General features: G+C 57.5%; 1 protein-coding gene and 1 long non-coding RNA gene across 4 annotated transcripts in view; one reads left to right on the plus strand and one right to left on the minus strand.

Annotated features, from left to right (window-relative positions):
- Positions 1-648: 648 nt before the first annotated feature.
- On the minus strand, positions 649-13,055 carry LOC141930387 (uncharacterized). The gene is made up of 4 exons (XR_012625288.1): positions 12,936-13,055; positions 12,233-12,296; positions 4,057-4,247; positions 649-1,674 (listed from the first exon to the last, which is right to left on the minus strand). It is a non-coding gene; the product is annotated as an uncharacterized LOC141930387 (long non-coding RNA).
- Positions 12,712-13,331, plus strand: part of PEMT (phosphatidylethanolamine N-methyltransferase) — a 43,383-nt gene continuing 42,763 nt past the window's right edge. The window contains exon 1 of one of the 3 annotated variants that reach the window (XM_074841118.1): positions 12,712-12,836. Coding sequence is in view for 2 of the 3 variants with exons in the window: in XM_074841117.1 (XP_074697218.1) it covers positions 13,027-13,146 (120 nt within the window). In the remaining variant the exon portion in view is untranslated. Of the gene's footprint in view, positions 12,837-13,004; positions 13,147-13,331 lie in introns of those variants that run through there. The other 2 variants (XM_074841117.1, XM_074841116.1) reach the window with 2 other exon arrangements.

The following is a 13,331-nucleotide window of genomic DNA, read 5'->3' on the forward strand; positions in this document are numbered from 1 at the left end:
TCTCTGCTCCCTGGCATCCAGTGAAAGCACCTGCGGGAATGGTTCAAAGCTGCACCAGGAGAGGTTTAGACCGGACATTAGGGGTTTAGACTGGCCATTAGGAAGCATTTCTTTACTGAGAGGGTGGTCAAACGTGGAACAGGCTTCCTGGAGAGGTGGTCAATGCCCCAAGCCTGTCAGTGTTCAAGAGGCATTTGGACAATGCTCTTAATAATATGCCTTAACTTTTAGGTCAGCCCTGAAGTGGTCAGGCTGTTGGACTAGATGGTCGTTGTAGGGCCTTTCCAACTGAAAATACTCTACATTTTGAAACTCATTCCCACAGCCACCTTGAAACCCCTTTGGCTTTACCCATCTCCCTCATCCCCATGCCTGAGCTCAGGCTGTTGAGTTATTTCCGTTGCCACCAGACGATTTGTGGCCGCCTTCCACTGCTCAGAGGACAGGGATGCTCAGATGAACCACCCAGCATCTCCCCCCACTCTCTGGTGTAAATCAGCATAACGCAGGCGATTTCAGCGGAGCTGATTTACACCGGCAGAAGGACGCTCCAAAGTACGGCCATGATTTAGCAATCCCATTAGGACCTTGCCACTTCTGCAGAAGAGGCGCAGCAGGTCGGTTTGTCTTCTCCTCCCGGAGAGAAAGATGCAGCGATGAGCAGTGACAGTGCTGGCAGCTGGCCGTGCCGCTGCTCCCCGGCCGACTCTGGCAGGATTGGTGCTCCGAGAGCACGGCTTCATCCCGGGAAGGTAAAACCTCCTCTGTGATTTATAGCAGGCAGGAGAAGCCAGTCCCATCTGCTACCCCAGGCACCTACTCTCTTTTTTTATTATTAAAACATGAAAGCCAACTGTGAGAAACAACAGAGCTGCAGGAAAAGTGTCTTTCATGGGCATGGTTCTTGGGGAGGCAAAAGCTGCAAGGCGGTGGGAGCTGAATTTACCTCCATGGGAGCCCTGGAGAACATGAGCATCATTTTGCAAGAGGGAGAGGGAGGCAGACAAGCCAAAAAAGTCACCCAGAAAAAAGAAAATCTTAGAGCTGTCTCATCCTCCTTTCCTGAGCCTTCCTCTGGTCCCCATATACACTAAGGGTGTTTTACCCTACGTGATGCTCTGCAGTCAGTGCTTGTGCACACAAGCAGAGCACAGCCGTGCAAATCACTCCTCAGCCAGGCTAACAAATGACTAAACAACTGCAAAGGCACTTTGCAGCATCGTTTTTTCAACAGATTTAGCAGCAGACTGGCTTTTACGGTGCAGCTCTCCCTTCAGTCGCTTTATCCAGCCTCCATAATGTACCACCCCCTCAAGAAAAAAAGAGGAAAGCAGTTAAAAAACAGGCCATTTCAGAGAAACAGCACCCACGTACAAAATGGCTCCTCGAGGGCTGCTGCAGCCCTCCATGCTCTGATTTAAAGGCCAAGCAATTAGCGCAGCAAGCTGGGAAAGCACTTACAGTAGTGCTCAGGTAGGAGGTTTGCTGCTATTTTGGGGTGCTGAGGCTGGGAGCAGGAGCTGAGCAGCCAGCGCTCAGCTCGGTGTGGGGGTCAGGGAGAGGTTTGTGGGTCCCACCAGTGGGAAGGGGTTGCTGAAGATGAAGAAGACCTCTCTGGAGGGATGCAGCTGCAGCTCCTGGGCTGGATGCTGAGTGGCCTGGCTGAAAGAGCACCTGGAAAATATCAGAGTGCAGGGTGGCTTGGGCTGACACAGATAACACCAGCCCCCCCGAGCAGAGGGTGTTAAACTTCCCACAGGCAAAACCTGTCTCCTGCCTGGCTCAGCCAGCTTTCTGCCCGTGCCTTGCTCATCTCAACGTTGTGGGCTTCTCCATGCACTTTTGGGGGAAGGTTCCTGCTGCATCGCTCCAGCAAACAGCCAGGCCCCACCACACACAGCCTCTCCCATCTCAGCTGGGCACCCCCAAAGGCTGATTTACTTTCTCCTGGCACCATTGTCACCAGGAGCAGCACATCTTCCCTTGCTTCTTAGCAGCAACATCACCAGGATGCCCCATCCCTGAAGGTGGGGGAGCCACAGGGCCACCCCTTTCCCACCACACTCACCTCACAGCTCAAGAAGAGCTGCTCAGGGGCAGCTGGTAGGGGGAAAGGAGGTTTTAATCCAAGATTGACCACAGGGAAAAAGGCTTTCCTGTGGAAGTGTTAATTGAGATTAATTGAGCCACGGGGAAATGATTTGCATTTGCCCAGTCAATCACCTGCTGCTCATCACCCCAGGTGCATTTTTGCTTACAAGCTGGTACTTGACCTGGGCACATGGCTGGCTTTGAGATTTCCTGGTGTTACACCCCAAAACATGCTTCTGTTTCCCTTCCCGATGGCTTTCACCCATTTCCCCCATCCCAAAGACTCCCGAGACCTTTGCCGGGCAGATGTGTCTCCTCCTGGGTGAAGTTTGCTTTCCCAGCCCTCCCCTCGACTTCTGCCCTCTGCATCTTGTGGCTTTGGGGTCCCCCTCGTCCCACTGTCCCCGTTCCCCAGGCAGGGGATGGCTGGCTCAGATCGGTGGCACTGCCAGAGCCCTGCCCGATGCCAGCAGCCATGGGTGCCTTCACCACAGCGGTGCCCTCCTTGCGCTTTCTTCTTGGGGCAATTTAGCAACATTTCAGTTCCTTTTTGCAGCTTGTTGTAACAAATGTCCTCAGGCTGGTTTATTTAGTGCTTAAGCATGTTATATATGTTTTTAAGCCTGTGGTGGAGTTTTGTGGGTCCTCCTTTCCCCTAACCTCTGCTGATGGCAGGATCAGGCCGAGCCACCAGCTCCTCTTCCCCATGTCCCCAAGTTCAGTGCTGCCATTGGCTGTGTTTTGGGGGGCAAGAGGGGAGCTGGTGGGGGAGAGGAGCTGTGAGCTCTGGGGAGGACACAGGGGAGCCTGGGGACATCCCCAGCCCCCAGGGTAGGGTTTGACCTCCACAGACCAAATCTTCTCCCTTTCTCCACCTCCCCTTGTCCTTCCCTTCCTCCTCCAGTAAAACAAAACTTCAGTGACTTGTCTCCCGCTGAGCCTGGGCTGGGGCGATGTCGTGCCAGCAGCCAACAGCCTTGGAGAGCCGGGAATGTGCCGTCCCTCTGGGGAAACTCCCTGAAAAGTCAAGGCCAGGCTGGCACCACGTCCAGCACGCTCAGAGGAGGCTGGATTTACTTCTGACTGTAATAATCGTGTAATGCCACAGCCTTGCCATGTGCCCTTGGTCACATCCCTCGTTCCCAGCACTCCCCAGTGATGATGATGCTGTTGGAGACTGTGGGTGAAAATATGTGTGATGGAGGGATGGAGCACGAGGCTGCCGGCCACACGCTGTGATCCTGGCAGGGCTGGGAGCTGCAGACATGTAACGCTGCTTCTCCCTCGTGGTCTCTAGGATTAGCTTAATAGCACGGGGAAATAACAGGATGAAAAATTCGCTCCCCTCCAAGCACTAAAAGCCAAGTTTCAAGGTTAATTGTCTGCCCTGTAGGAATAGCTTTTGCACGCTGCAAGGGGCTTAATTAGTGTCATTTTAGCCAAGCAGAGAGAGCGTGCCCTGAACCCATACCGCATGCCCCCAAGCCTATTTTCCTCTCCATGCACTGGGCAGAAAGGTGATAGATTGCAGGCAGCTACTCTCCGCCAGCACCCAGCGGGGCTGGATTTGGGGCTGATCATGAAACCCCGAGACTCTCCTTGGCAGCTGCAGCCCTGCTGTGGCCTGGTGCCCCGTCTCTGCACCCCCTGCACCCCTGGGTCCTGTGCCCGTGGGTCCTGCACCCAGTCTGCTTGGATTGTCCATCATGCTGTGATCTGATGGAGCACGGGGAAAGCATCTGGATGTGACCGCATGGGGAATATCCAACATGGGGGGATGAAAGGTGGCGTTTAAGGAAAGCTGGAGCAGGCTGGCAGCGGGTGCAGCCCAGGTCAGAGTCCTGCCCAGCGCCGCGGAGGCGATGCCCCGCTGCCATGCATTGATGTGCTGCAAAGTGGCTGGGTCCCCACACGCACCCATGGCCCCCCCGGCCACGGAGGCACCCATCACCAGTGAGCACCCACCTGAGAGAAAAAGCACACCCTGCCAGGCTTGGCTTTAATGAGAGGCACAAAGAGATGGAGATAATTTCTCTTCCCAATTAGTGTTGTCTTGCATGCTCCTACCAGCTGCAGGATATGACCACTCTCCACGCAGCTGAAACTTGTTTGCAGCCCAATGCCGATCCAGATGTGGGGTCAGATGCTGTCCAGCACTGAGGGGAAAAGAGAGGTAACCGCTTTGAGTCCTGCCTTGGAAACCAGGGCTGGTGCCAGCAGTGGGGTCTCCAGAGGCACAGGGGCAGCCCATCTGCAGGGGTGACCCAGGGCTTTCCCAGCCCAGGGCAGCTGCTTCCCATCGCAGCATCCTCAGCACTGGGCGGGGAGCAGGTCCCTGGGTGCCCCTGCAGAGGGTCCCCAGGCCCAGCCGCCCCTGAGCATGGTTTCCCATCACCCAGCCTCCATCCTCACTGGGCTCCAACTCGAAGAGCCTGCAGGGACAGCCGTGACCTTCTGCACAAACCAGGCCAGGAGGCTTGCCTGGACGCCTGCCTGTCTGGGCTGGAGCAGACCTTGGAGAGGAGCAGCCTCTTGGGATTTAAAGTTTTCCCCATCCTGAAGAATTCACAGCAGCCCCCACTAAACCCATCTGCTGGCAAAGCCTCCTTATTCCTGCTCCGGCCACGCTTCCAGCCAGGCTGTCCTGCTGTGCCCGCATCCCATGCCCTGCCATGGGGCTGTGGCTGGTGGGTGCCGGGTCCACCCCATGCTCCCAGCCCCGCTCCAGCCTCTCCTCCTTCCCCCTCTGCCCTTTGGATTCAATTTCTCCCCCGTCAGCCGATGTCCAAACAGGGCCCCAGGGCCTCCCCACCAGCAACAACAAACCGCAGCAGAAAACATCCGTCCCGACGGCTGGGGCTGGCACGGAGCCTCTGCACCCCTGCCCGGGCAGCGACCTGCAGCCCAGCCGGTTGCCCTTTTTATGGGGATCTATAAAAAAAAACCCAACTCTTGGCAAGTGGGCGATGCTGCAGGCAGGCACTCTGGCAAAGGGGACATCTGGGTTTTTGTGCTTCTAGGCCATTTCTGGCTTTTCCAGGTGCGGGAAGGAGGGATGTGTAGAGGAGGGAGCAGGGACAGCATCTTGTCTTTAGCAATAAGGGGATTAAACACCTTAAACCTTAAAGAAGGTTTAGGTGGGGAAACCCCAGACCTTTTGTTTCAGACCCCGTTTTCTACAATGCAAAGGTCAGTTTGTCCTTAAGTGTTCTTCATCTTGCTGAAAAGTGAAGGCAGAGAATTAGAAAGTTGGCTCCAGCAGCTTCTTTTTGCTGAAATGACTTGAATCCGTACCCAGCAATGGCACTCAGTCTGCCTACGGGGAGGGCCATGGCAGGGAAACCTGGGTGCATGATTTGGGGGGTCCAAGGGCCAAGGCAGGAGCCCCCCTGCCCCGTGGCCGGGTGAGGAGGAGGTCAGCGGGGTGCCTGGCATTCACAGCTCACCCTCTCCTCCTGCCGCTGCAACTCAGGGCTTCAGGCTCACGGTGGTGAGGAGCAATGTATTTTTAATTCATTTAAGGGAATTAGGCTCATCTGTGTCTGACTACTCACATCGCCTCCACTTTCATTAATTTCTGAGCCGCTTGCCTGGTTTCCTTTGGCTCTGGCAGGGGTTTGGCATCACAGGGAGACCAATTTCCTGCAAATTCAACAAATGCCAGTGGCTGGAGAGCAGCAGGAGAGCCTGTTAGCCCCATCCCCATGGTGGGGGGTACATTTGGTTGCCCATCACATCATTCCTACAGGGACTTTCTGCCTCATGACCAGCCAGGATGGAGGGCTGGCACGGGGAGCTGGCCTTGCCAGGAGCTGACAGCGCTCGGTACAGGGCTGCAGCCGAGCGGGACCGGTTCATCCCGGCAGAGGAAAGCGTCTGGCCAAAGGTTGGGTGGAAGTGGAGCAGAAAGCCCCTGGGATGCACTGGGGAGAAGGTGGAAAAGGCTCTGCTGGGCTTCTACACCCCTTCTGCTTTTAATATCAGTCCAGCCAGGGGCGAGTGTGATGCCCAGAGCAGAGGAGCTCCCTGCTTGGGGGGCTGCCATGCCCCTCACCGGTGGGACGCGAGGGCAGAGCTCTTGCCCATTGTGTGTCACTGGGAGGGCACCGTGCTGCGAGCCAGGGAGCTTGCTGGCCACAGGGCCTCTGCCCTCCCAGGGTCCCCAACCTTCCTGGGATCCCTGACCTCCTTCCCAGGGTCCCTGACCTTCTTTCCATTTTCCTTTTGAGATGCTTCTGCGATAGAGCTCGTAAACAGCCTCAAAAGCAGAGGGGAAAGAAGAAAAGATAAAAATAACAGCAGCGGGAGTGGGTTTGAAGTAAATAACAGCAAAACATCAAAGAGGAGGGGGAGTGATGCTCTGAGGAGGTATTTATAGCCAGCTCTCGGGATAAACCTGGTGCCCCCGTGGAAGCCTCTTCCCTGGCCACATGTTTCTGTCCAAGACCTGCAAGTCAGCCCTTCCCCAGGGTCTCCCGGGGTGGTTTAAACCCGGAGGCAGAGCACATCCCCACAGCTTTGAGGGACTACTTAGGGAAGGGCTGATGCCCCAAATAATCTCCAAGCCCATCTCTCCGCAGAGCTGAGCACCAGGGCCGGGCGCCTGCTGCGGGGGCCGTCACGCACGGCACGAAGCAGCCCCCGCTACCAGGCTTTGCCCCCCGCCGAGTCCCCAATGAGGGTTTTTACTTTTTTCTCCGCAGCCCTCCTGGGTGTCACAGCTGAGAACAAGGCTGATTGCCTGGGAAAAGCCGGCCGCCAGCAGAGCGAGGGATGAGAGATGGCCGTGGAGGTGATGCTGGGCACAGTGACTCAGCTCCCTCCATCATCCCTGCTGCAGCGAGCATTAGCTGAGGGTCTGGATGGCTCAGCATCCGAAACCTGGCTGCTCAGCTAATGGGGACACCCTAATTATATGTGTCTGGGGCAATGCCCCATATCCCTGGGCTGATGATGTGCCGGGAGGTTTTTTGGAGGCTGGTTCAGCCCTCTGCAGTTTGCACTGTACAGGCAAAGGTCCTGGGGGTGTGCAGGTTTGTAGGTGCAGAGAGGTCCGGGAGGTGCAGGCAGCCTTAGGGAAAGCTGCCTGGCCTCTTCAAATGGACCCTGGGGGGAATGGGGGTTGTTTCTCCCTCCTGCGTGGGGCATGCTTGTGGCCTGGGGACATGGTAGCGGTGATCTTTTCAGCTGCCTCCTGCTTTGGGAAGCCTCAGCTCCTCTTAAAGCATCTGCCCCCAAGAAAGGTACTTTGGAGGGATTTAAATGGCTTGGGGGATTTAGGGCTTTGGGGGAGAGCAGACTGGGAATAAACTCTCCAGCCAGCTGTGCAGAGTCAGGACCTTTTGGAGAGGAGAAAGCTGGGGGAATTTCCACCCTCCTGGAGCCCCAAAACATCCTCCCTCCTTGCAGCCATCTCCCAGGCTGGGTGAGCAGCCGCCGCTCTGCCGGGCTGCAGTGGCAAGGGCTTCTGCACACCCTCGCTGCTGCTCTCTAATCAGACATGGGGTTTGCAATTAAGCGACACAGAGTACCCTGAGGACAGAGCCTGCTGTTTGAGCCGAGCTCAGACGAGTTCGGGGAGGGAGAGACCTGATTTCCCACTTAGCAGACAGGTCACGATCAGTGGATTCATTGATCCCAGAAAGTAAAGCCTCCGCTTCATTAGAGACATGCTGCTGATGAACGTGGCCTTGGGGAGTGGGGAAGCTGTTGTGAATCCTTCCCTAAATGTTGTCTCCACTGGGCTTGGAGTGCAGATGCCGGGAAGCTCCTCCAACAGTGAAGCTGCTCCTTCCCGCATTGCCCATCACATGTGCGGCTCCGTGGGACATCGGAGCTCCCTGGAAATAGGCTGAGGCTGGAAAGATGCACCTTAGTGCCTCTGTGTCTGTCCCCCCCCTCTGCGGTTCTCCCCACCGATGTGTGACAAGGTCACGGTGCCCTGGGTTAAAGCAATACAAGCTGTGACTCTTGCCAGGGCAGAGCACCGAGGCGAGACCCACGGGGCTGCTCCCCAGCTCCGAGCTGCCGATATAAGGTGTACCTGGAGTCAGCTGGGGGGTCCCCAGAGCCTGGGGTGTTTGCGAGGAGGGTTCACCCAGAAGCACGGGCACGGTAAGGCCTTGGAGAGTTGGTTTGGGTGCAGGCAGCACAGGCAGGGCAGAGAAGAGGCAGCCCCAGGCGATCGGGGCACAATGATGCTTGGCAAGACCCTTGCGCAAGGTCCTGCCCGCTCGGCTCCCGAACCAGGACCTTGTGGACACAAAATGTTTTGACTGTAAAGGCACAAGGGGCCATTGTTACTCCCCTCTGCCTGCAGGAAGGACAGATCCTGCTTTGTCCTCTGCTGCGTTTCTGATTTGCCCTCCCTAGATCAGCTCTCCCCAGAGGGAGGTTTCCTCGCTGGCTCCTGCCAAGAGTTACTGGCAGTAACTTCTCAGTGCCCTTCAATGCAGCTGCTCAAGACAGCAGATGGGGACGTGGGTTGTAGCTGTGCCAGACTGATTGCTCTGCAAGCCTGGTTCAAGATAAGCCGGGCTTATGCAAGTAGCTCCATCAACACCCAAAGTTCCCATTCCCTCCTGTAAATACAAATTGAGATACTGGTGTAGTTACCGGGAGCACAGCGGGAACAGCTTCACCAGGAGTGAGCATTGCCCACGAGCTGGAGCAGGGCCCCGTAGCATCCCCTTCCCTGCATCACGACTCTGCACATAAGCTAGCGCGGTAACAACGCCCACAGGCGAAAAAGCAAGGGAAGGACTGTGAGCCTTCGACATGGGAATTCTGGAGGTTTTCCTGGTTCTCTGTGTGAGGGGAGCCACGCAGGGGACATGGCTTTTAAGGAGGTTTCTGCTCCAGGGAATCACGCTATGCTGCTGGTTCGGGGCAGGGATGTGTCATCGTGCTCCCGCGGGTTTTAGGACTTCTTGTTGCTAATTCTTTCAAGGAAGCATCTCCTGTGGGCAAACCTGCCTGGCAGGACACCCCAACGCCAACACAGGCATCCGCAGCTTTCAGCAGCGACAAACCTCCCACACCATCACACATTCCCTTCGCAGGGGCTGTTGTTCGACAACTGCTCTAAGGGCAGATTTCGAGCTCCCAAGCATTTGGCTCCAGTTTCTGGCTCATGCTGATCCACGGAGGAGCTGGAAGCGAAGCATCCTCTTCCCAGCCTGGCTTTCAGTTTGGGAGCATCTCAGGCTTTTGGAGGATTTAGGTAGATGGAGTTGATCTGGGTTGCTCTCTGCATCCCTGGGCATTTAAGGGAATGCAAGGAGCAGTTGGGGCATGAAAATAAGGAAAGGAGCAGCTGCCTCTCCAGATTTACAGGGATCAGCAGCCGAGTGAGTCCCCAGCATTAACCAGGGTGTAACTGGGAGCAGAGTCTGACTCACATACCATATGTTCCCAATCCACCGTGTTCAATCAGGCCTAATAAAATTGATAGGGGAGCATTGAAAATCTCGTGATTAATTCTTTATGATCTGTAATAGGGGAGCTGTGTGCCAATTACTCGAGTAAATCATTCATCAGAATATAAATAGAGCTAACCTCCAGCACAAACACTAGAGGATTTCCACTAGGATTGCAGGTCTGGATTGCAGCATTGCACTGCTGGTGACAACATGTTATCTGATGGAGGACAGAAGAGTATCTGCAATTTGGCTGCTTCTGCCCAAGGTTTCAGCTCTGTGCTCCAGGGTTATTTGCTTCTCTCTAGGTTTGCAATGCCATCCTTTACCGTGCGTTTTGATGCTCCGTCCCTGATCTCCATGACCCGTCAGTCCAAGCCCTTTCAGATTTGCAAGGGATAAACCCACAGGGATCAGCTTTATTTCAGGGCAGGTTTGAACATGTGGACCATGACACAGCCCTCAGAGAAGGGGACGTAAAGAATTGGGAAAAAGGCCCCAGCCCCATGCCGTGCCCATGAGCGAGGGACGTAGCTGGGGTGGCACCAGGCAGATTGTGAGCTCAGATACGAGACACCAAGATTGCCAGCAGAAAGCAGCTCCTCCCAGTGACCAGCAAGGCTTGCTGGGGACAACCATAAGGTCTGGGTCGCCTGGCTGGAGCGATGGGTGGGTGAGAGGGGGGTTTATAGGAGCTGCCGGCAAGCAGGAGAGTTCATAAGCTTGCCCTGCTTTGCAGCAAGAGTCGCCTGCGGAGAGTGGGAGCTGTGGGTGCTTTATATCCCCTTTTTTTCCTTTTTCTCAGCAAGGAAACCAATCCTTTGGCCTGGAAGCTTTCTCTCGATCTTGCAAGATGTCCCTCTGTGCTGAAGTTGACCTAGCTGCAGTTCCCCAGCCAGTGTCCCATTTCTAAGGGAAACCCACCCAACAGCACTCCCTGCCCTGGATTTGCACGAGTCGGGAGTCCCTCGGGTCTCATGTTTGAAACGCTCCTGAGCAAACGGCAGCTCGTGGAGCCGCAGCGTCCTGCAAACACACAGCCAGCCAGCACCCTTCACCGGCCTGAGGCACGCACGCACTGCCAAGCTGCACGCAACGAGAGTGTCAAACGCACGGAAACCCTTTGGGGCCGCTGCAGCGGGTGCCAGCAGAAGCAACGGCAGCTGCACGATCCCCATGTGCCGTTAACGGCTGCCAACCAGCGCACCAGCTCCCGGTCCTCGCTCTGACAGGGCAGCTCATCGCCGCCGTTACGAATGACTTCGTTTAAGTGCTTTCTAGCCACGGAGGCATTTGCAACTCCATATTCATCGATGACCTCAGGGACGTGGTGGGATTTCAAAGGGCGCTGGGGGGGTTCAAGCTGAGAAGGGAAAGCTGAGGGTACGGCCCTCTTCCTTAGCTCGGTGCTCGGAAACGGAGAGCTGGATAAAAGGCATGTCACGGGGAGAAGGGGAGGGATGGGGACACAAAGAAAAATCCAGCCCTGCAGAAAGCCCTCTTTGTCTCCTTAACAGCTGCTGGGATGTTTCTGAAGCGGGATGGAGGCCGGCGTGGAGGGGTCCCACTGCTGCAAACACCCCTTGTCCCTCTTAGGTCGAAAATATTCCCTGGACAGGAGATTTGGCAGCGGGAACAGCGTGAGGGCTCTGGTGTGATTCCCTGCCCCAAACACAGCCGAGCTGGTGGTGGGGCCCTGGGTCCTGCAGCACATGCCTTCACTGGGTGCCCCCCAATGTGGGGTGACAGGACAGACGTGTCCGTGACAGCCCAGCATTGCTGGCCTCGAGCGAGGAGCCAGCAAGACGGCTCACCCCTCTGTGCCTCCTCACCTTGGCCAGAGCCATTCCTCCTCCCAGCCTGCTACAGCATCCTCGTCCTTTCCCAGCAGTGGGAACGTTCTCCCCTTGCAGCAGAGGGCAGTTTGGAGGTTTCTCCCTGTTAATTCCCCCCCACCCTGGGGGAACGGTTCCTCCTCTCTGAACACAACCATCACTGCTTTCCCCACTGTGTCCCCTTCGCCCTGCCCCTGCCCCAAGCACCCAGCTGGTGGGACTCACAAAATAAACATCCTCCCATCTGCTCCCGTGCCCCAGCCTGGGAGATGACAGAGGCGATAATTACACACTCGGCACAGCAAAATTATCCAGTGCGAGGGAGAAGAGGCCGGAAGCAGCTGGAGATCATCCTTGGGGAATGCTGCTCCCACCCACAGCGCCTTCATGCGTGCCTCACCCCAAACCAGCCCAGCACTGCAATTTACACCGTTAACATGCTCGTTGGGCCCTGGCGGGATGGGGTCCAGCCCTGTGCCAGCACCCCGAGCTGACCCTGCAGGCGGGGAGGTGGGGATGCGCTGCTGCAGCCAGGGGTTTGGAGTAGCAGAACGAAAGAAAACTGGTTTCCAGTGGGGCTCAGAGTCATAGCTGGGATCCCCTGGGCCTCCTGAAGCGCAACCTCCGAGGATGCTGTTTTACCAGGGAGGGTTTCACGTGAGCCATCGCTCCTGCGCATTTTTGGTGCCTGTCAGGGCATAAACACTCAGAGATCCTGTCCCTTCCCTGCTCCCGTGAGACCTCTGGGAGGGACACTTGCAGCTCAGTCACGACTCTTCCTTCACATCAAACTCCTTTTTGAAGAAAATTTATTTCCCCTTAAAGGAGGGTCTCCAAAAGTGGATGGTCCACGCAGAGACCCTCAGAGGTCTGAGGGCATGATACTACCTGATTTCCCGTGCACAGGCCGGTCCAGGACTGCAGCCCATGAGGTGCATTAACCAGAAACATCCTAGAGAGGAGCAAAGAAGAGTAATAGTATTACTAGGAATAATAACAGCAATAAAAAAAAAAAATACTATACCTGCTGAAGGGAGTAGGCTGCAATCAACTGTCCTGAAAATACACCCAGGCTTGACGGCTTTACGTTTTGCCCTGGAATGAGTAATACTGGGCACGCAACAATTTAATTTCCACAGAAAACCTGGGGAGCCTTTTCCCTGGCCTCAGGGGGGGCCGTGCCGTGAGCGCCGGGCAGGGGACGGGCAGGGCCGGGTCTCTGCCCCCCGCTGACACCCCGGTTTCTTGCCCACTGTCCCCTCTGGGGTGTTTTCCCCCACTCCCGCGCCAGCCCCACGCCGCTGCCCGCTGAGGCGAAGCCCCGTCCCCGGGGGGGGTGTGGGCTGAGGGGGGGCCGACCCGCGCCGCGGCCCCGTTGCTTCACCGGGCAGGGTCGAAGTCCAGGCTGCGGCGGCGGCGGCATCGCGGGGCCGCCCTCCCCGCCGGACACACGCTCGCAGCCCGCGACGGAGCCGGCCGGGCCGGCGGCGAGGTCAGTGCTTCCCCCGGCGGCGCAGGCCCGGCCGCCAGGCCCGGCTTCCCCCCCCCCCCGCGCCCTTCCCCGCCCGGCCGGGGCCCTCCGCGGCCTTACCGGCGGTGGAGGCGGGACTGCGCTTCCCGTCAGCGCCACCGCGGGGCCCCGGGCCGGGGAGGCGGCGGCGGGGTGACCCCGGCCCCTCGCCATGCGGCCGGGCGTGGGGCGACGGGAGGCGGCGGAGGAGGAGGAGGAGGAGGCGGCGGGCGGGGCCCGGCCCTTCCCGCGGGAGTGCTGCGAAGGGCTGGGCGGCCTGGAGTACGGCCAGGTACCGGCGGGGCCGGGGGGCGGGCGGGGGGCCCGGCAGCGGGCCCGGCCTGGGGTGCTGCCGCTCGGCTGCGGGGGGCGGCCTGGGGCCGGACACCCCCCCACACACCCACCCCGGCTCCGTCCCGCCCCGGCCTCTCCCGGTGCCATCGCGGGGCTCCGCAGAGCTGGTGGCTGTAACACCCC

Source organism: Strix aluco, chromosome 15, assembly GCF_031877795.1.
Source record: "Strix aluco isolate bStrAlu1 chromosome 15, bStrAlu1.hap1, whole genome shotgun sequence".
In the NCBI taxonomy this organism is placed as follows: domain Eukaryota; kingdom Metazoa; phylum Chordata; class Aves; order Strigiformes; family Strigidae; genus Strix; species Strix aluco.